Source organism: Bison bison, unplaced genomic scaffold (genome assembly GCF_000754665.1).
Source record: "Bison bison bison isolate TAMUID 2011002044 unplaced genomic scaffold, Bison_UMD1.0 scf7180017864228, whole genome shotgun sequence".
Lineage (NCBI taxonomy): Eukaryota > Metazoa > Chordata > Mammalia > Artiodactyla > Bovidae > Bison > Bison bison.
In genome coordinates, this window is record NW_011494800.1 from 5,522,169 (window position 1) to 5,545,614 (window position 23,446).

A 23,446-nucleotide genomic window follows, 5' to 3' on the forward strand; every position below is an offset into this window, starting at 1 on the left:
TAAGCTACTTCTGCTTTGGTGACAATATACAGCCTTGATGTACTCCTTTCCCAATTTGGAACCAGTCTGTTGTTCCATGTTCAGTTCTAACTGTTGTTTTTTGACCTGTATACACATTTCTCAGGAGGCAGGTCAGGTGGTCTGGTATTCCCATCTCTTTCAGAATTTTCAACAGTTTGTTGTGATCCATGCAAAGGCTTTGGCACAGTCAATAAAGCAGAAGTAGATGTTTTTCTGGAACTCTCTTGCTTTTTCAACGATCCAGCGAATGTTGGCAATTTGATCTCTGGTTCCTCTGCCTTTTCTAAAACCAGCTTGAACATCTGGAAGTTCACAGTTCACGTATTGCTGAAGCCTGGCTTGGAGAATTTTAAGCATTACTTTACTAGCATGTGAAATGAGTGCAATAGTGCGGTAGTTTGAGCATTCTTTGGTGTTGTCTTTCTTTGGGAATGGAATGAAAACTGACCTTTTCCGGCCCTGTGGCCACTGCTGAGTTTTCCAAATTTGCTGGCATTATGAGTGCAACACTTTCACAGCATCATCTTTTAGGATTTGAAATAGCTCAACTGGAATTCCATCATGTCCACTAGCTTTGTTTGTAGCGATGCTTCCTAAGGCCCACTTGACTTCACATTCCAGGATGTCTGGCTCTAGGTGAGTGATCACACCATTGTGATTATCTGGGTCATGAAGCTCTTTTTTGTACAGTTCTTCTGTGTATTCTTGCCACCTCTTCTTAATATCTTCTGCTTCTATTAGGTCCATACCATTTCTGACCTTTATTGAGCCCATCTTTGCATGAAATGTTCCCTTGGTATCTCTAATTTTCTTGAAGAGATCTCTAGTTTTTCCCATTCTATTGTTTTCCTCTATTTCTTTGCACTGATGACTAAAGAACGGTTTCTTATCTCTTCTTGCTATTCTTTGGAACTCTGCATTCAAATGGGTATATCTTTCCTTTTCTCCTTTGCCTTTTGCTTCTCTTCTTTTCATAGCTGTTTGTAAGGCCTCCTCAGACAACCATTTTGCCTTTTTGCTACATACTAACCTTCCTAAATAACAGACGGTTGATTACGTCACTTGTAAATTCATTCTTGATTTAATTAACCTCTCATCCCTAGTGCTGGTCTTCTCTATCTGCTCTCCTGTCTCTGAATCTTCACTTTTGCTTGTGACTTTCCACTTTACTTACTGAATCCTAACCATTCATCTAGTTAGTTCTCTACTTCCCAAAGTAATTAAAACTAATAAAATTATGTATGGATAAGGTTTAAAAGAAAACTCAAACTGTACAGAAAAGTCTCGCTGCCCCTCTATACACACTATTTGAGACACAGACTCTACCTAGTTTACAGGTGTGTTTCCAGTACCTAGGATGGTGCCTGACAGAGGATGTTCACTATATATTTATCTTTGGAATGAAAAGGGAATGTCCATTCACTAGTACTGAAGTACTATGAAGATAATAACTAACACTGTCTTCTTTCCCACATGAGTTTGGAGCCAAGGATGAGACAGAGAATCCAAATGTCAGCTTCAGTGCTGTTGTAAGTGCTGCAAGGTGAGAGGCTACAGATTAGATGTGCAACCACAGTGGACCTTGTAACAACTAGAATGCAGCACCCTTCCCCCCACCCCCAAAAAGGAAAGAAGGAACGAAGGAAGGAGAGATAGAGAGGGATGACAAGTATAATAAAGTGGGGCAGCGGGAGCAGTGCAAAGGTTCCAAAACAAGGGGAATGTACTCAGTACCACTCAAGTGCTATATTTTAAAATGGTTAAAATGGTCAATTTTATGTTATGTATATTTTATCACAATTTAAAAGAAAAAAGGCAGTAGGTTCCACTTTTCCTGAGAAGTCTTTCTAAATGATGAAAACTCACAAACACATCTCAAACTCAGCCCTCTTCCATCTGAGCAATCTTATAATAATACTTTGTCCTCGGTGTTTACGGACCATAGAAACAAATCCACCTACTGAGAAGGAAGCACCAACAGGCCTTCGGATCCATCGGGGTGGCTTCTTCAGAGGCAACACGATACTCTGTGGGGTCGTCTGCTGAGGAATTTGTAATGGGGGAAGGGGCTGTCCTGTGCCGAAGGGGTCAAGATTCCCAAAAGATGACGAAAGCTAAAAAATAAAGCGGGATTTTCATAACTTATACAAGACTATGTTACACGTTTTCAAGTCATACCGAATAAATTTTTTTACACAATTTTCCAAGTAATTGGTATCGCTGATCCATAAAGTCATTTTCAAAATAATTATACAGTAAGATGATTCTTTTCAGATGTTGTAATAAAAAAACCTTAATATTTCTTATTACCTTGTCAACTTGTTTCTGCCTTAAACCATCTGCACTCCCTCCCATGATAGAATAAACGCTGATACGCCCATCGAAGGAAGCAGCCGATAAGACAGCGGGATTTCTGGGGCACCACTGAATATCAAAGCACCACTGTGTGGTGGTGGGGAGTTCATATAACACCTAGACCAAAAAAGAAGTACAGGCGCTTTATAGCCAAAACACCTGAATTACTATGATCAACAAGTACAACTGTAATTAAACATTTACTTTTAGAAAGTGTACAGCCAGGAAAAACAACAATTTAAAAAATTTCTTTAAAGTACAAGAAAAGTTCATTATGACAAAAACGAAATGACAAAATCAAAATTTTGACCAGATTTGGAATAAGAACATTTTAAAAACTGAGATTTTCCTATTTTTATTGAAATTGTAATAGAAGATGCATCTGAAAGATCAGAATACTGTATTAGGATCAACTCGCTGACCTCTAAAAGGGTTCTATCCAACTGACTTTGCTGGCTAAGATCCAAAGAACCACACTTAAATCATCTGAAGATCAAATTTCAAAAACAAATCTTGGGGGGAAGCGGGGGACAGGATGAACTGGGAGACTGGGACTGACACACGTCAGTACGTATCAAACAGATGACTGACTGTGAGGAGCCACTGTGCAGCTCAGGGGACTGCACTCAGGGCTCTGTGATGGCCTAATGAGAAGAAACTTTTAATAGGGATACAAGTACACATGTAGCTAATTCACCTGGTTGTACAGCAGAAACTAACACAACGTTGTACAGCAACTATACTCCAATAAAAATTAAAAAAAAAAAATTCTTGAGAAGGAAGAATTCACTGAGAAGACTGGCTTCTTTCTTGTCAACTGAGAAAACATGTACACATCATTCTTATTGCTGCAGAATCAAAACAGAATTTGGCATAAACAGTTTTCTTTAGGAGGAACAGAATATAGAAAAACTATTTAAAATGGCTGATATAAATAATGTAATATTTGCTTATTAACTTTACAATGTAATCATGTAATAATTGTTACTAACTCAAGGTTAGTGTGATGCTAACTGATGCTCTTAGGAGATATAAGAAACAAGTCAAATTAGCTTAATTTGGACTTCATGTGACATTTTAAATAATGTTTTATTTTATAAGGAAACAGAATTAAGTGAAAAGGCATTTAGCCTGCTCATTTAGCTTATCCATCTAAATTTCCATAAATAGAACACATGACAAATATTTCATGATACAGTATTATATTCTTGCTGTACAGTTCAGAAGACGGATTAAAAATCTACATCCACTGATGTCCAAAAATCAAAGAGGACCTTCAGGACCCAAACCTTGAACACTCCTACTCTGAGGACACTGATTTCCAGAAAACACACTAAATAAATCCAACCAACCATTTCTGAGTCTAGATAAATGCCTTTTATTGGAAGTGAGGGGTTGGGGGTGGGGTGATTACTAGGTTCAAATACACCATTTTCAATGACTGGTATTTCCAGATGAAAACAGCTGGGTTTAGATAAAGTCTCTGCTAGTTTAGCATTTCATACACACCTCCATCTACTTTCACATTCTTAATTTTAATCATGTGCTAAAGAATTCATATGGAAATTTTCTTATTCAGCTAGAGTTAAATATTACAATCACTCCAAGTCTGAAAAATATTTCCTCCCCATACCTCTCCTGTGTTTGGGTTGGAGCACAGAATCTTAGCGTCTTTCCCACAGCTCAGCAACAATTCAGGATCCGCCATGCTCCAAGCAATTGCCAAAATCCCCCTTAAAAACCCAAAGATGAAATTTTTAATCTTGAGTAAATCAAATCTGCAAATTATTTCTGTCTAGGCTTTGGAGAGACACACTGCTAACAGAAGTACAATTCATATAATCTTTCTGGAAAGCAGTTTAGCAATGGGTATGCTCTGTGATCATTACAAAGATGCTCAATATAGAGTACAGTGTATGATGGCAAAAAAAAGAAAACAAATGCCCAACACACGGTCTACAGGGTTTTCCTGGTGGCTCAGCAGGTAAAGAATCCACCTGCAATGTGGGAGACCTGGATTTGATCCCTGGGTTGGGAAGATCCCCTGGAGAAGGGAATGGCTACCCACTCCTGTATTCTGGCCTGGAGAATTCCATGGACTATATAGTCCATGGGGTTGCAAAGAGTCGGGCATGGTTGAGTGACTAACACTTTTACTTTCAAACAAAGTAACATTTTCAGTAAATGTTTTGAAAAATTCAGATTAGCATCCCCTGCAAAAATTTAAAAAATCCCTGTATCCTACCATCCAGAAATAAGTACTATATAATATTAATAGTTTGTTTTTTCTACATTCATGCCTCTGCTATTTAGAGATGAAAGAAAGGTTAACATTGCCAGACCATGAAGAAAAATACTAGAAACTAGAATTATGTCTGTGTTTTTCTTAAAAACATACAAAGAGTCCTCAATTATTCTGAAAACATACCATCAAGGTATATATTACTCTTCTTTTCCCCCAAAGTTGTTTTTAATATGATGGTATTTTTTACAATCTAAGTCCTCTCAGAATCAGAAAAATACGCTATAGGAAGAGAACTCAAATTATTTAAGAATGCCTTTGCTTCCAACATTTTATCTTTTAAGCATTAAAATCTTTGTAAAAACTGTAGGATAGTGTGATGTACACTCTTAGACTTCTCACCTAGATTCATCAATTTGGCCACATTTACTTTAGGTCTTTATATTTTGCTCTCTCTCTCTCTCTATATATATATTGCATCTGTCAAATGCAGATTATTACATGACACCTCTACACTTCTCTATGGTGATAAGAACCTTCTCCTATATATAATCTCATACTGAAAATGTTATTTTTACACAATACTCTAAATAGAGAGTCCATATTCAACTTTCCCCAACTGTAGCAATGCATGTGTGTGTGCTTAAGTCGCTTCAGTCCTGCTCGACTCTGCAACCCCATGGACTGTAGCCCGCCAGAGTCCTCTGTCCACGGAATTCTCTAGGCAAGAATACTGGAGTATCCATGCCCTCCCTCCAGGGGATCTTCCAGAGCCAGGGACTGAACCCACATCTCTTACATCTCCTCTATTGGCAGGCGGGTTCTTTACCACTAGCACCACCTGGGAAGTCCATTTAGGAATAATGGACTCTTACTGTCTCCTCTCTTTAGAATCCTATTATGTATGCCAAAAATTTCAAGCATGTCAAGAATGCCTTTAGATATCAGTATCATATTTAATATCACATCTTAAGGAACATTTAAATTCTTAGCAGGTATTAAAAAAAATTACTGAACTACAGAACTGGAAGGACCTTAAAGATCATATAATCCAACTCCTGCATTTACTAGAGGGAGTAAACAGAAATAGAGAGGCTGATTTGCTCCTGGCACCCAGTATGGTATTCTGTCTTGCTAAAATGTGCCCACTCTGAAAACTGGCAGTATAATGTAATGTTAAGAGCATAGATACAATGACCAGGATGTTTGACTTGGAAGTCAGCAGCTGACAGTTTTGATCTAAACCAAGTTTAGCCTTGCCAAGCTTCAATTTCCAATGTGTAAAATGGGATAATAGCATTTACTCTACAGGTTTACTATGAGTCTTAATCAAGCTAACATTTGGAAATTAGGGACTGATATGTATACACTGCTATATTTAAAATAGACACCCAACAAGGACCTGTTGTACAGCACAGGGAACTCTGTTCAACACCGGGCAGGGATTTTTTTGGTATTACTGAATCCTAGTACACTGGTTGGTATGTGTTCAACAAGCAAGTGTTTAATAAATAAATAAAACCTTACCAAACATGGGAAAAATATTAAAACTTCTCAGAATCACCCCTTCTTTACTAAAAAGCTGACTAAAGCATAACATCTAAATAGGATTACACTGTGATCAGATTCTTTTCTCCTTTATAAGAAGCTCAAGGAGAGGTCACAAACTTTAAGACTTTCTCAAAGTGTGTAATTCCACCACACGGGGGAAAAAGGAATTTAAAGCTTTAGTCTGTATATCCCTAAAAAGGAAAGAAGAAAAAAGCCCAAAGCACTGAAAATACTTCAACACTACAAGAGATTTGTTTCTTGTTTAAAAACACTGAACAAAACATACATAAACTCCCTGGGCACCTGAATATAAATCATAGGAAATCTGCACAATTACAAACTAAAGAAACAAAATCCTTTTTCGGCACTCTACACCTTGTGGATCTCAGCTCCCATGTCCCTCACAGTGGGAACACAGAGCCCTAACCACTGGACTGCCAGGGACTCCCACAAACTAAATTTGATGCTACTCAAGTTAACACAAGACAATTCTCATGTTTTTTTACAGCATCCACACATTTATTAAATTGAAGGTAGAATGAACCACTTACTATCTCAAAAATGTCTGCTTTTAAATTAAGATAAACACTCAGAAGTAAAACAAACTTTTCAATTGTTGCTTGACATTAATGTCATGGAAGACTCTTCATAAGTATGATGAATCAAATAAACATCAAACTGTATAATGTCCCAAAGATCCAAGAGTTGTCCCAAAGAGCTATGATTCACTAGAATTTTGATTACCTATTATTTTTTTTAATTTTATTTTTTAACTATTACCTATTATTTGAAATAAGTTGTATAAAATCCATAAACATATTTTCAGGTTTTTGTGATATGATTTGGCTACCATTTTTCGGTACAAAAAATCAGATGACTATTGCTTAAAATAGAAATGAACTATTTATACTAACTTTCATAAGACAGAGACAGAGCAGATTCCCTAATTTTAAAAAATTATCTGATAATTCAAAGCAGTAAGTAAATACATTTTTTACAATTCACAAATCAAGCTTTTTCGAAGAGCAGCAAGATACCTGGCATGGTTTTCCAGGACACGGAGCGGAGAGGAGGCAAAGCGAAGGTCCCACATTTGGACCACTGGTAGCCTGTCATCCTCAGAGGCAAGGACCATCTGAGTGGCAACGTCAGGATGCCACGCCAACCCAGAGCAATGCATCTGCACACAGTCAAGGCTCACATCTTATCAATCATACTACTTTATGAAAAGCCGAAATGAACATGAGGAATATACATTTATTGAAGCAAACAGTAGAAAACATCAGCTCAGGCTTATGAAAACAATATTCTTACTTATGTAGTCATTATTTTAATTTATTTAAAATTTGTTTTTTAAAAACACACTAAATTAAATTCTACTAAACACTCTTAAACAGTGGTCTTAAACTAAAGAGTTTAAATGTTTTCAATTCATCCAACACTTTGATATACCAAATCATTCCAGGCCAGAGTAATTCTATACCACAAATGAGTTGTCCTGTCAAAATTGTAATAAGGGGAAAAGTTTTATATAAATTTAAAATTTAATACTTTTAGAGAAATGAAGATGAGAAGATTTAAAAAAAATTAATACCTTTCCTCTACTTTATCAGAAAAATCAAGATAAAGTGACTAAAGCAACAACTACTGTTCAAACTTTCATATGGGATAAATTAACATTATTACTGAGAAATACTTGGAAGCTCAGATCCTGTTAAGTGTTCTAGAAGGTGACTGAAATACTTATTGTGTACTTTATTCCACTGAAACTTGTTTTAAAACTCCTGACTCACTGAAAAACAATACTTTGAGAAAATATGCTTATAAATAGTGTTTTCTCATTGCTATTGCTGTTTTTAAATTATATATGTATTCTCTGATTTAGGCAAACTCGCTTTTTAAATGTCCAACTAAAAACAGTAATTGAAAACAAATTAATAAGGCAAGCCCTAAGGTGTGTCTAAATTACTTTATAACATATGATGACATAATATTAATGAATCTGTAAGATTAAAATGTAATGTGTATACAACAGCGTCTACTGAGCAAGTGGGAGAAGAATATCAGTTCATTTTAGCACTGCCTAATCAGAAAAGAGGAACCCAAGAGTCTGGAAACTACAGCTTCATAGTCATAAAATTACTAGCAGGGAAAAATTTTACATTCTAGTTGCTATAATGCTTTGGAATAGTTGGCAAAGCAAAACAACTGGTGTATCATGGAATAACTGCTTTGATTGACCAATCTTTCTCTTCATCATTAATATATCCAGTGTGGTTTAGTAGGAATTTTATTATTTTCCCCAAAGGGAAAAACAACCTCTCATTCCAACATGACTGGTCCATAAGAAAACAGGATTTGACTTTACAGAAATCTGCCTTGTTCCCAACTCTGACAAACAATATAGGAATAGCTATAGCAGAAACAAAACATGTTTCTCACAGATCAATCTGTTTTCTAAGATTGTGTTACTATGTGTAACTATGTGTAAGTTACTACTTACCCTGTTATTATGATCACTGACTTTGATGATAGGTTCGTTTTTTCTAAGATCCCACACAGTGGCCCGACCACTGGGACTGGCTGATGCCAAAATATGCTGAACTTGTCTGTTCCATGCAATGCAACTGATATCTTCTGGGGGCTGTAAGGAATAAACTACTAAGAACCATTTCTCAACTGTAATCAAGTTTAACTACAAAATCTAATTCTTCTTTTTAGGAAATGGATTACTTAAAAATCTGTATCTATACCTTCCATAAATTTATTTTTATATTCTCAACATATGCAGTTTAAAGCTCAGGTATACACCAATTCAAGTACTTTACCTTGTCTATTCACCAGCCACTTACTAGGCTCCTGTTACAAATCAAGCACTGTTTCTTTACTTTGCAACTGCTCCATGGAAGATAATGGACCACAAAGTAGATGCTGGTCAACGTGACAGACATCTAGGCAGAGCAAAAGTTACAGCCTAGACCTAGAAAACCATATACTATTGTTACGCTGCCTCTCAGATTGCCAAAATGTTAGGGCCTGTTATAATAGCCACTCAAATCGAATAGTCAATACAGTGTAAAGAAGGCGGAGATGACTGTTCTTTGTCAACTTATTAGAATTACATAGGAAACAAGGTTGTGTTTCTTTTTTTAAGTAAGTTTCCTCTATGATTTTTATTCTGAGGTTGGGTATTGCTAAAATACTATATAATACAGAACACTATACTACATAAAATATTATACCTAAGAAACTATTAAACACTATGTTATTTACTACCACAAGTCTAGTACCTCAAACAGTGCATGGGAGATGGCAAGTACTAAATAAATATTTACTGTTGAAGGACTTGCTGATACTCTTAGGAAACATATTTATTAACACTTGATCATGCTAAAGAAAAATCAATGACATTTAAACACTGATATATTTTAAACGCTGACATTTAAACAGATATATTTTGTGTGAAAAAAACAAATAAGTGCAGAAAAACTGATTTTGGTTCTTTTGATTACATTGAAATCAATGTAATACCTGCGTTTTGGCTCCTGGTGTCATTGGAGTTGCAAAATTATTTAGATCCCAAATGTAGATTTCAGATTCGTTAGCACCAGAGGCCACCAGATTAGTCTGCAATAAGAAAGAATTAACAAATAAATAGCACTTACAAATAATGAAGAGAATTCAGAATAACCCAATTTGGAGCTGGAAAGATCTGTACATTTTCAGATTGAGAACAGCCAGGGACACGGCTGGTGGGGGAGGAGGGAGAGTGGGCTGTATGGAGAGAGTAACAAGAACGCTTAAATTACTGTAGGTAATATAAATAGGTAAAATAGATAGCCAATGGGAATTTGTTGTGTGACTCAGGGAACTCAAACGGGCTTGTTAACAACCTAGAGGGGAGGGATAGGGAGGGAGGTGAGAGGTATGGTTCAAGTGGGAGGGGACATGGGTAAGCCATACTGTAAAGCAATTATCCTTCCATTAAAAATAATTAATTTAAAAAATCTTTCAGTTTTAAGGCATGTAATTTTTCTGTTTAATTAAAAAAAATCAAAATGCATAAACCCCTAAAAACTATATATAACAATCTGAAATTTAATCAGTTTTCTAAAGAAACATATTGTAAAACTCTATTAAACTAAAAAAGATAACACATCTACTGACATTTCAATATAAGACACTAAAAACTAATTAAATGGATAAATTCTTATATGGTGATTATTGCCTGTGGTTTGGATCTCTGGAAGGGAATCTGATTGTGGGAGACAAAAATAGGTCACCCTGTTGGCTTCAAATAGCTGAATGCTAAAATAATGGTGTCTATCCCAGGCACTTCAAAGTCAGCCTCTGGAGCTGGATCAAGATTAAGACTAGTAAAAATCCTCATGTATTTATTTATTTAAAAAAAATTTTTAACTGAAGTCTAGTTGACTTATTTCAATTAAAAAACTATAGTTTCTCCATGGCTGATTCATGTCAATGTATGGTAAAAACCATTACAAAACTGTAAAGTAATTAGCCTCCAATTAAATAATAAATAAACAAAACTATAGCTTCTGGTGTAAAGTGACTCAGTTACATATATATATTTATATTTCCATTATAGTTTATTTTATTATAGGATTTTGACTATATTACTAGTTCCCGGTGCTATACAGCAGGACCTTGTTATCTGTTTTATATATAGTAGTTATATCTGCTAGTCCCCAATTCCTAATTTATCCCTCTCCAATCCCCTTTCCCCTTGCTAACTATAAACCTGTTTTCCGTGTCTGTCCTCACGTATTTCTGTTTCATGTATGCTCCGTCTTGCGCCAGGTGGTAGTATTTCTAGGTAAACTATGTTGTGCACTGTTTGGATCAAAAAGACCCTAAAATTGTGATATGAAGTCCAGGAAGACAATGAGATTCATATACTGACCTTCATCCTTTACTGTTCACTCTCATTAACCTACTACAACAACTGACATACAACTCTGAAAACAGAGGAATTCCATGGCAGTAGCCACCTATGATATAAGACACGAACCAAAAATCAGCAGTTGTTGGAAATTAGCTATCTAATCTAAAGAGTGGGCACCACAAGCCACAGAAAACGAAGAAGTTTGGGTTTCTGTATTTCTATATCTAAAATATCTATTTATAATACAAGAAAAATAACTATCAAGCTTTTTATTTTTAAAGATAATATTTATTTTCTGATTATACTCAAATGTCCTATTAATTCAAGATCTTTATTAATGTATGCTACTGCTGCTAAGTCACGTCAGTCGTGTCCGACTTTGTGCGACCCCATAGACGGCAGCCCACCAGGCTCCTGTCCTTGGGATTCTCCAGGCAAGAACACTGGAGTGGGTTGCTATTTAACATTTCTACAATTAACATTCAGTAATGTTTACAATGGCAACAGTACAAAGATTCTTAATTGCCCATTAAATTTATACTATATTTATGTATACATCTTATTATTTGATAGAGTAGTAATCTCTGACATAAATACATTTAGCACTAATAAAACAACAGATTAACCCACATACAACAGCACTGGAGGAACCAGGTCTTACTTGTGGCATGGAGCGTCTTTAGTTCTAGGATCTAGTTCTCTGACCAGGGATCAAATCTAGGCCCTCCTGCACAGGGAATGCAGAGTCTTAGCCACTGGACCACCAGGGAAGTAGCCTAGACAAACTTTTAAAAGACTAGGTTTTCAACCTCTGAGGTGCCTAATATTTTAAAAATGTCCGTAAGATGACATGACATCTCCAGACTTCTAGAACTAAACCCATCACCCTGATCCCTTCCCTGGGGCTAGTGTATCAGTCACTGAAGCCAACTCTGAACCTTTCATTCTTCATACAAATACACTCACTCATCAACCTGCATAGGCACAGTTTTAGCTTTCTCCAAGACTGAGGCACAGTAGACTCATATACTTACTTCAAATAGGCAGCGTGCATCTCAAGAAATATGAATAAACGTCAAAAGTCTAACCTGGAAAATGTTCACATCCAATGCTCTCACTGGGCCAGTATGCTTGTCATTCTGGGCAATCACAACTTCCTTATCCCCAGCGATAATTTTAGAAGGATCATAAAGAATAATATTTCCGTTTTCACCACCTGCAATCAGGACTCCAGAGATATTTCCTTTGGAATCCATCTTATGAGGTCCCCAAATCAACTTGTGGTATCTTTAAAAGAAAATGAGCAAAAATACTCTTTTTTGAAGTCAGATAAACTTAGAAAAGAATTTGGAAATTATATATTTAAGCCTTTTCATAAATACACCAAAAACACTGCTTCTCCTCTATTCCTGGTAACTGTACCTAAGTTGGTGAAATGGCATTTTAGTTTTTATTTATACTCATATTTCATTTTGTAACCTTGAAGGGTACAAAAACTCTTTTGTACAGCTAATACAACAAAGTATACTTGATTTGTGTGTCAGAAGATAAGAGCCTTAGAATGGTTTTACCATTTAGAATCTGTGAGACCCTGAGCCAGTTACTTAATCTCCCTAAGCTGCTTTTGATTCATTTATAAAATAGAGCTCATCAACCACTTCCCCTGACTTTATTTGACTACAGAAGTACTCAGTAACATGTCATCTGTTAAACAGTAAAGCAGTTAAGGGAGTCATCTGAAATTTTCTAAGAAAAATAATGTATTCTGACAGTAAAAAAGTGATATCAAAATTATGTCTATTATGACATAATTCTCCACCCACTGGTGGAGAATAAAAGATTACAATTTGGTATGGAGGTGGCATGGAGATATATAACAATGGTACTGAGTCGAAAAACTGCCAGATGAAAGGCATCTGGGATTCCCAGTACAGTGGGAGGGCTTGGATGATTATAAGCCATCCCATGGGAGATGCCAGGATTTGAACTGTATTGTTAACCAAGGTACAATCTCTTCACCAAAACCTGCCAAGGCATTATGCTATAAAGCACATTTTGCTACTGAAATTAAAGTATCCTATACAGCTTAAGTACTTGGAAATCTACCCATCTAAATACTTATCGTATCAGAAACCATGTTAATAAAATTCTCTGTGAAATGTAATTTGAAATACATTAGTAGATAGGGGAAAAAAGCAACCTCCATCCAAAGAAAATCACTATTAACATTTTAATATTCATCTAACTACTTTTTCTAGTCATGCCTACCTTTTTCTGTAAAGAGGTAAGATTAAAAAAAGCAAAAGAAAGTAACTCTACTATATCATGAGGAAAAAAATACCAGACACTAGAGGCTTTCCTTCCTACACACAACAGTCCGTAAAAAAAAAGGAAATTCAACAGAACATATATAGACACTTTTTAAACTTCTGCCTAAACAACTCAGATATTTTTTCACAAAATATGTCACTAACGGTATTCCTTACAATTTCATAATGGAACACTTATAGACACACTAGGCATCAACTACAACATATAATCAAATAATCACATAAATTTCAGGTTGAATCTCATACCTGTGAGAAGAAGAGAATGTAGCACAAGATTTCATATCCAAGGATGGATCAGAAAGGTCTAATTCAAATATCTCAAGAGAAGCGCTGGTACTAAATGTTGCATCCAATTGTTGAGCAGATGTTCCTATAGAAAATATATTCATGGTAACTACACATGCAAAACCAGAAAGACTCAGAGAAAACCATACAAAATAGACATTAAATGCATGTTTTTCAATTATCTCACTCATGAATGCTACATTAATGACTGAAATCTCAGCACGTATACCATTGAGCAGATGCTTTCCATTACTACAGCAGTAAGATTCTGATGCAAGGCTCAGAGATGATGTTAGTAAAAGTCGGTAGTACAGACAATTTTTTAAGTCTATAGATAAAATCTCTGAAAGAACAGTTCCATGCTTATAGTCACAAATGATATAACTTCAACTCTAGTTATATAAAAAAGGAGCATCAAAACTGTTGTTCATTCATTCAAATTGGTATTTATTAACTTTTTTACATTTTATCTATTGTGCTTAATACCACAGGAATAAAGATAGAGCACAGTTCTGAAGTGAGGAAGACACTATAAATGTAATAGACCATGATTAACACTATGATGTACAAGCATATAGGAAGGCCACTGAACTCAGCTGAAAGGAATGTTGCACGTATCTCATCAGGAGAGGAGAGGCTTTCTAGAGGAGCTGAAGCTTGACCTGAATCTTAAAGGCCAAGTATAAATAAGTCAGATGTGGAAAATAAGAAATTAGGTGACTTATACGGTCTTCTCTCTGTTGAACTTACCTGTAGCTAGGTAAATGGGATGATTCTGTGCAGGGCTCCATGCCTGCATGGCGGTACGATCTACTTCCTTTAACTTCATCCTGCTAAAGAGAACATTTCACATAGAAATATAATAAACATGTAAGATGGAACACTTTTTAACATAGAAATATATTGGACAAACCAATACATTAATAGTAATGCTGGAATGCCAATAAATCACATTGGACTAGGTATCATTTGTTGGGAAATGTGGACCATTTGAAAGAAACTTGTTAAATTATTTTGAGACAAGTATAGGGCTATTCTGTTTATAGATTATCATCCTTCCGTTGAAAAATCTGTCTGGAAGGAAACATGCAAAAACAGGGATAGTATGTGGTTAATCAGTCTTGCATGCAGTATGCGTCTCAGTCAAGATAAGACAGGCGGCAGTGCAGCAGGGGGAGAGAAGGCACGTAACGAACAAGGTGTGCCTTCCTGGAGCAGGACTGCTCAGGAGCAAGAGCAGTGTGACAAACTAATTTTAAATAAAGCAGACTAAGAGGGGAATATAGCAAACCCAAAGAATTTTAAAGATAAAGCAGAAACAAATTTTTAAATGGTCACTCCAAGCTACAATCCCATATGCTACTATTTTATATATTCTATGTGAAAGTTACTTTCGTAGAAAAACTCAGGAGATACTGTGCTACAGCATTAAAAATATCTTTGTTGGACTTTCCCGGGTGGTCCCATGGTTAAGACTCCACATTTCCAATGTAGGGGGTGTGGGTTCAATCCCTAGTCAGGGAACTAAAATCCCACATTCTGCCAAAACACCACCAACAAAAACAACTTTGTTATTTTACATAAATGCATTCACATGGCACAGTATTCCACTCTCAGATGTAGCCTAATCTAATTACTTAGTCTCCTACTGAGAACACCTGAATTGTTTTTGAAAGTGAAAGTCGCTCAGGAGTATCTGACTCTGTGACCCCATGGACTTTAGAGTCCATGGAATTCTCCACACCAGGATACTGGAGTGTGTAGCCTTTCCCTTCTCCAGCGGACCTTCCCTACCCAGGAATTGAACCGGGGCCTCCTGCATAGCAGGCAGATTCTTCACCAGCTGAGCCACAAGGGAAGCCCAAGAATACTGGAGTGGGTAGCCTATCCCTTCTCCAGGGGATCTTCCTGACCCAGGAACAGAACTGGGGTCTCCTGCATGGCAGGCAGATTCTTTATCAACTGAGCTATTATTCTTACAAACAACGCTGAAATAAATGGCCACACATACATGTTACTTCACTTATGGACAAGGAAAGCTATAGTTTTCCAGAGGTAAAACTGATGGGTTAAAGAATAAAAGTAAATTTAATCTGATGGATACTGCCACTTGAAATGTATCCTGGTATATACAGTGTATTGAATATATTCGAAGTATGTATTTTATTACTTCAAAATCATTTATTGAAATTTTTTTCTTACTAACTTTAGATACCACCTTTATCATGTACCAACTTCCTGTATTTATTTCTAGATTTAATATTTAGGTTTATATTCCTGTACACATCAGGATATAGGCTAAGGTTTACATTTCAGTATTCATGTACATTTATTCTGTGATTACCATTCCTTTTGCCCATGTATTTACATGCTAGGCATGTCACTTCTAAATACTGAGGCTTTACATGAGTATGATTTCAATAATCCCCACCCATTTTCCTTGCTATTTTTTGTTTGTTTTTTAACGACATAAACAATCAGAAAATTTTTTGTCTAATTCCAGAAAAAAGAGAATGTTAGTATTTTTTATTGAACCTGTACCAAATTAATAAATTAATTTATGGAGAACTGACAGAATGGTGAATCTTCCTAATCAAGAACATGTCTTTAGAGTTAAGCCTTCTTTTTTATTTTTCAGTATTGTTTGAAATTTTTTTGACATACTGGGTCTGCTTACTCCTAAGTATTTCATCTTTTGGTTCGTTTGCAAATGTGGCTTTTTTTCCTTCCACTATTATGTCTATGATCTCATTGTTAAATGAAGGCTAATGATTTCGCTACATTAATCTTTAATCCTGTTTTCTTACTGAATTCTCTTTTTGGAGTAGTGTTTCAGTAGATTCTGTTGGGGTTTCCACATATATATTCATACCATGTGCCAACAGAGCCAGTCTCCTCATTTCACACTGTCGCTCCTCTGGTATCTTCCTCTTGTGTGAGCTGGCCAGGACTAACAGTATCATACTCAACAGCAGTGATAACAGCGCTATTTCTTGTCTTGTCCTGTTCTGCAGTGGGAAAGCCTACTGTATCACCACTCGGCATGGTTTTGGAATTTGAGATATATACACATATATTTGTACAGATGTGAGTGAGTGTCCACACACACTTACACCTGTACGAGTAAATAAATATACATATGTATACAAACATGGATGTGGAAATAGCCATTGATTACTATCTTACTGAATGCTATTCATAAAGACTGGGTGTTGAATTTTGTTGAATGTTTTTTCATTAGGTAATTGGAGATGACCATATGATTTTTCTCTTTTGGTTTACTAACAAAACAAAGCACTAACAGATTTCCTAATACTGAATCATCTTTTCATACCATGCATCAACTTCTCTTGCCATGATTCTACTACAGAGCTCCTAGATTTTGTTTAAAAAGAGTTTCGTTCCTAGAGTCTTAAACGAGATTTAATTGATAGTTTTCCTCTTTTGTACATTCTTTGTCAGGTTTTGGTATCAATGTTACACTTGTTCAGAACAAATGTGGGAGGTTTTCTTCTTTTCCCATGCTCTGGAACACTTTCAATAACAACACTGAAATTACTATTTCTTTAAGGATTTACCAGAATTCTCCTATGAGATAGCTGGGTCTGGTATTTTGAAGGGAAGGTAAGTGGTAATTTTCTCTGTTTCTTCCATGGATATTGATCTATTTGAATTTTCTTTATCCAAGGTCATTTTTGTAAATTATGTTTTCCCATGATATTCCTTTATTGTACTCTTTTATACAATCTTCTAATTTATTTGTTTAGACTTAAACATGGACTCATGCTTCTTCTAATTTGTGCTGTGTGTGGTGATTAGTCCTTATAATATTCATGTTTTGTCCTACCCTTCTTTGAAAAATTAGCTAAGTGACTTAACCTGTTTCACTAAGTATTTACAAAGAGTCAAATTTTGGCTTTACTTATTAGTTTCACTTTTAAAAAGTTTTTCTACCTTTTTAGTTAAATGCTTTACTTATCCATTTTTATTATTTCTTTAGGCTTTGAATTTTCTCTGAGCACTGATTTGTTGTATGTTTCTGGTCCTATCTTTGTAACTATAATTTTAAGTAATTTCCATTTAATACCATTAATCCTTTATTTCTTTACCTAGTTTAATTAACTACGAGCACTAACAGAATTAGCTTATATAGCTTACTGCCTCTCCTGCAGCACACAGTTATAATCATTAGTATCATCTTTCTCAGAGTTTCCCTTTGTACTGTTAAATACGCTTATACTTCTACTGATTTGTCAGCTTTAAATGATGTCCTTTGACTCCTAGACATTACAGATTAGGCAATCCACAAATTTATTCTACCTCCAATTTTCTTCCTGCTTCCCAGTTCTCTCAATTTTTTAGTTTGATGACCAATTTCTACACGATCAGATATGTAACATGTACATTTTATCTTTTCTCCCTTATTCCCACTTTGGTTTCAGCCTCAGGTCCATAGCAGTTAAATATACTCAATGTTCTCCAATAGCACTCTTGCGAGTTTTCTTACTCATCTCTGGAGGATGAAGTTCATCCTCTAACAGTTTTCTTAAGAGGGCCTTAGACTAAAAATATGCCCTGAGTCTTACATGGTCAAGTTGCTTACATTTGAAGACCAGATGATAAAAGGAAGGGACAGAAAGATGAAATGATTTGAACATGCCAGCAAGGGGCAGAGCCAAGATCTGAACTCAGAAGTGAGCTCCAGAGTCCAGCCTCTTACTTGCTACAAGAAGCTCAAGTATTCAATTTTAATCATACAAAAAATATTAAAATTTAGGAGAAATACTGAATGGCAAAGAAACTACAATGCATAATGAAATTAAGGCAAGAAGAAATGAATTTTAGAAACTGGGCGAGGTCAGGCAAAGTGGATGCATTAGGAGGCTGAATCACACTGCAAAGAGGCAGGACCTCTGGTCCGGAACACTGACTTCTGGTCCTTCTGGTCCTTCAACCTGAACATTGACCCTGCTACTTTTGACACCTTTACACATTATTTGATCTCTCTGAGCCCCAATTCCCACACTTGTAAGATGGGGATAAGTGTGACTACCTCAGGGGATGTTGTGAAGTTCAAATGAGAGAAATGTATTTTACAGAGGTCCAAACACAATGCCTAGCACATAAGTCAAAAAGCATTTTAATACACTAACTACTTTAAAGATTATTATCATCATGAGATTAATCAAGAAAATCGCACATCTAGTTTCCTAAGATTATTGTGAAGGAAAAAAGGAAAAAAAAAAAAAAACTCACAATTTTCTAAGAGGTAAAAAACAGGCCTATTTTCTTTATATGAAATGCCTTCTTTCTCCTCTCAGTCGTCTTTAGTAAGTCCCATCTCCTTCATGAAATCTGCTCCACTGATCAATCAACACTGATCTAAACTTTTTCTATCTGCCGGAACACTTTAAGCAACTCATTTATCTCGGTAAAACTTTATAACATTCTCTTAGTACATATTGCTTACGTATTTTCCCAGTCTGTTTTATCAACTTATTTCATCTTGTTTGGTCATCTTGTTTCACCAAATCGACAAATACTGTTTTGTTTTCAATCAAGTCTTACAACTTTTACCCTTTTTGGATCTAAAACTGTTTCGCACAGAGTGAGATATACATTGCTGGATTGATTCTGAATGTCTATATTTAAAGGAATACAAAAAGACTGATGCACTAGAAAGACCAATTTTAAGTAAAATATTTAATTTTTAAATTCGTAACTGTTTAAAGGATCTTTTCTTATTTAAAAAGTGGGAAAGTACTGCTTGGGGGAAAAAAAAAGGTTTCCTAAAATGCCTTTAGAATAATTTCTAATATTGAAAACAAAATAGCTACATATATATATATTTTTTTAAACCCAATTGAATATAATTACAGTATCTCCAGGAGGAAAGGTACAAGGGCTACAGGAATTCAGGAGCACTTAGTTAATGTGTAACATTTACTGAAAGAGAGAGACTAATTTACAAGAACATAAAAGAGTTAAGAGGGAATTCAAAGCATTTATAAAATCTGTTTCTTGGCCTTAGTACTCAATGTGCCATCAGAAGCAGTTCCACTTAATAACCTGTACTGAACATAAGGTTTAAATACCATTGTTTAAAAAAAAAAAATCAAATACTATACTACGACAATGGCCTTGAACTACATTAAGCAGTTTGAATCTAACTAAACAAAAATATCATAAGCTACAATCATTCTCAAAACTATTAAGAATACTATGAAAATACAGCTTCATCAGATACATGTGTATCTCCTTCTCTTACAATTGATCATTTAGTTGTAACTAGTTTCCTTGAAAATATGAAGAACTCTTAAACCATGTCAATTTCCCAAGTAAGACTTGCTTTAAAAACTTTCTGTAGTTTTTAATGACATATTTTTATTCCAATTTATTTATCTGGCTGTGCTGCGTGGCATGTGGGATTTTAGTTAATTGATCAGGGATCGATCGAACTTGCATCACCCTGCAGGGGAAGCACAGATTCCCAACCACTTGACTGCCAGGGAATTCTCTATGTAATTTTTTTCAATATTGTATGTGATTAGAATTCACACCACGCAGATTTATTTCATTTGAAACTATTTTGCACAGAACACAATCACTGTGAAATATGAAAAGAAAACTGTGAGGACAATGGTTTGTTCACACATGCCCCGTATAAGACAGTACCAAAAGAAGAGCAGTTAAAGTATGGAGACTGGAGCCAACACTGTCAGTTTAAATCCCAGTTCCACGTGTCCTAGCTGACTTTTGGTATGTAATTTTATCTATGTCCGTCTTGGCTAACCATTTGGTAAAATAACTATAATAAAAGCATCTACGCCATAGGTCTGCTGTGAGAATTCACAGAGAACAGTGCCTGGCACTTGGTAAATAAATGCTTGTAAACGGCAGCTAATACAAAAGTCACCATTTAAAATGTGTACCCCAGTGAATCTTCAAAAGAATACATCTACCGAAAAAAATTTACGATCCAGACCACAACTTTTATTTATTCATCCAAGTTTCTCTCCGCAACAATTGTGTGCAGTGAAATGAAACTTTCCCCCTGCATTTTCTAAAAGCTGATTTTGTGAAGCAACACTAAAACCCAACAGCACTAACCTCTAAACAGCTCCAACCTCACAATGTTATCATACATGGAGCACTGAACTAAACCTCAGGAAGTAAAAAGTCAAAGAGGTATCACAACTGGAAACTCTGACTCCCAAACCAGAAACACAATACCCGGCTGCCACTGTGGCTAATAAAAAACCACCTTGTGTGGACAAGATACCTCATTAGCATGGGCACATTTGTTCCAGAGAATTTATTTAATGTTACTGATGGTCTAGGCTCATCTCACCCAGCCAAAACCAAATCAAAGATGCAACTGTGCGCTGGTCATTGAACTAAATAGTGTCACACTTATCTGCAGTCTTAATACAACAAAACTTTTTGAGCTGAAATTAACCCTCTTTTGGGCCACATCACACGGCATATGGGATCCCCAGTTCCCCAATCAGGGATTCCATCCGTGCCCTCCCTCTACCCCACCGGAGAAGTGTGGAGTCCCAACCACTAGACAACCAGGGAAGTCCCTGAAATTAACCTATTTAAGAATTACAACTTTTCTAGAAAAACAACGGATTAATTTAATAATATCATTTTATAAGAATCTTTAATTAGAATTGTATAAACCTCACGATATACAGAAAATCCTATACGTGTGTATGTGCATGTTTCTAGGAAGATGATCCAGTAGTTTCATCAGATCCTTAAAAGAGAGTGGAGTGATATATACAATGTCATTGCTGTTCTCTACTCATTAAGTTGTGTCCAACTCTTTGGAACCCCCCAGACTGTAGCCTACCAGGCTCCCCTGTCCATGGAATTTCCCAGGCAAGAATTCTGGAGTGGGTTGCCATTTCCTTCTCCAGGGGATCTTCCCAGCCCAGGGATCAAACCTGCATCTCCTGCATTGGCAAGCGGATTCTCTACCACTGAGCCACCTCAGAAGCCCACAACGTAATACTTCTTAACCATAAAAAGGAATGAAATAATGCCATTTGCAGAGACATGGATATACCTAGAGACTGTCATACAGAGTGAAGTTAAGTCAGAAAAACAATTGTATAATATCGCTTATATGGGGAATCTAGAAAAATGGTACGGATGAATTTATTTGAAAGCACAATTAGACAGAGATCTAGAAACCAAGCTTATAGATACCAAGGGCGGTGGGGGGTGGGGTGGAGGATGGGATGAATTGGGACACTGGGAATGACATGCATGCACTCTTGATATTCTGGATAAAACAGATAACTAAGGAGAAAGGAGAACCTACTGTACAGCACAGGGGACTCTACTCAAAGCTCTGTGGTGACCTAAAAGAGAAGGAAATCCAAAAAGGAGGGGATACACGTACACATATAACTGACTCACTTTGCTGCGTAACAGACATTAACACAATGTAAAGCAACTATACTCCAATAAAAATTTAGAAATAAATACATAAATATCAAAAGAACATCAGAAAACAAAATAAAATCACAAATACTTCTAGAAAAGAGAGGAACCCCAAAAGATTAAGAATCATTGCTCTTTATAGTTTACAAATTTCTTTCTGTTCTTACTGGTTTCAGAAAATAACTTGCTTATATAAAATTAAGTTATATAATTGGAAATTCATTTCAAATCTGACATTTCCTAAACCTAAATAACCTCAGATGTGTGTAACAGAAATTCACAACAACAAAAACACTTCAACTTATCCAAAAGTTCGTAGAGAAGAAAAGAAGTCGCTCAGTCGTGTCCGACTCTTTGCGACCCCATGGACTGTAGCCCACCAGGCTCCTCGGTCCATGGGATTTTCCAGGCATGAATACTGGAGTGGGTTGCCATTTCCTTCTCCAGGGGATCTTCCCGACCCAGGGATCGAACCCAGGTCTCCCGCATTTCCAAGCTACCAGGGAAAGTTCGTTAAGGGTCTACAAACCATTCGCAGGGCTGTAATTAGGGAGAAATGAGGAAACAGGAGCAAAGAACCACTGAGAAAGGGTAAGTAAACTTTAGCCAACTCTAGAACAATCAATCGTTATGTACAGAAAACATAAGATAGTATGATTCAAGGACGAAGCTCTAACTACTGATTAAACAGTTACAGTTGCCCACAAAGACAATCAATTTCAGTCTTCTGTGGTTAGAAAATACAGTTTCGCGGGAAGGATTTATCACAGACCATCACTGAAACTTCAGAATGACCTGGGTAAAATTAGTTCCCCGAGTTATGAAAAAGTTTACAATGCCCACAAGCCCAGGCAACATTTTGATTTATTTTACACCTGCCCCCTTACTTTAACCTCTTATTATAGTAAATCAGTAGCAAAAACATACAGCACTGAATGATACTTCCTTCGAGATACAGGCTGCGACCGGCGGCGACTGCCCTTAAAATAAAACAATCCCAGTTAAGTGACAGTAGTCCGTAGTTAAAACCTATAAATTTACCTTTAAATCTGGCAACAGCTCAGATAATACCAAAAAACCCCAAACTAAAGTCAACCAAGGTAATGCTGATGAGGTCTGTTTCCTTCCCTCGCCCTTGGGGACCGCGCCTCTTTGTGCACCAGGGTCCGAAGGTCTCCTAATCTCAGACGCCAGCTACGCGCCTGGGCTGGACACCCTGGCGCAAGCCTCAGGGGCGCTTCTGCTCAGCGGAGGAAACGTCGGCGGATGCGGGCCGGCGCGATCCCCGAAGCAGCCGTGACG

General features: G+C 36.4%; 1 protein-coding gene across 6 annotated transcripts in view; it reads right to left on the bottom strand.

Annotated features, from left to right (window-relative positions):
• The window catches only part of SEC31A (SEC31 homolog A (S. cerevisiae)), a 60,967-nt gene that overhangs the window by 36,524 nt on the left and 997 nt on the right, over nucleotides 1–23,446 (bottom strand). For 3 of the 6 annotated variants that reach the window (XM_010845932.1, XM_010845930.1, XM_010845929.1), the window contains exons 2-10: nucleotides 14,441–14,523; nucleotides 13,652–13,775; nucleotides 12,164–12,362; nucleotides 9,701–9,796; nucleotides 8,673–8,813; nucleotides 7,207–7,349; nucleotides 4,010–4,109; nucleotides 2,332–2,493; nucleotides 1,983–2,135 (exon numbers count right to left, since the gene is read on the bottom strand). In XM_010845932.1, coding sequence (XP_010844234.1) covers nucleotides 1,983–2,135; nucleotides 2,332–2,493; nucleotides 4,010–4,109; nucleotides 7,207–7,349; nucleotides 8,673–8,813; nucleotides 9,701–9,796; nucleotides 12,164–12,362; nucleotides 13,652–13,775; nucleotides 14,441–14,519 — 1,197 coding nt within the window. In that variant the 5' untranslated portion in view covers nucleotides 14,520–14,523. Of the gene's footprint in view, nucleotides 1–1,982; nucleotides 2,136–2,331; nucleotides 2,494–4,009; nucleotides 4,110–7,206; nucleotides 7,350–8,672; nucleotides 8,814–9,700; nucleotides 9,797–12,163; nucleotides 12,363–13,651; nucleotides 13,776–14,440; nucleotides 14,524–23,185 lie in introns of all 6 variants that reach the window. The other 3 variants (XM_010845931.1, XM_010845928.1, XM_010845927.1) reach the window with 3 other exon arrangements.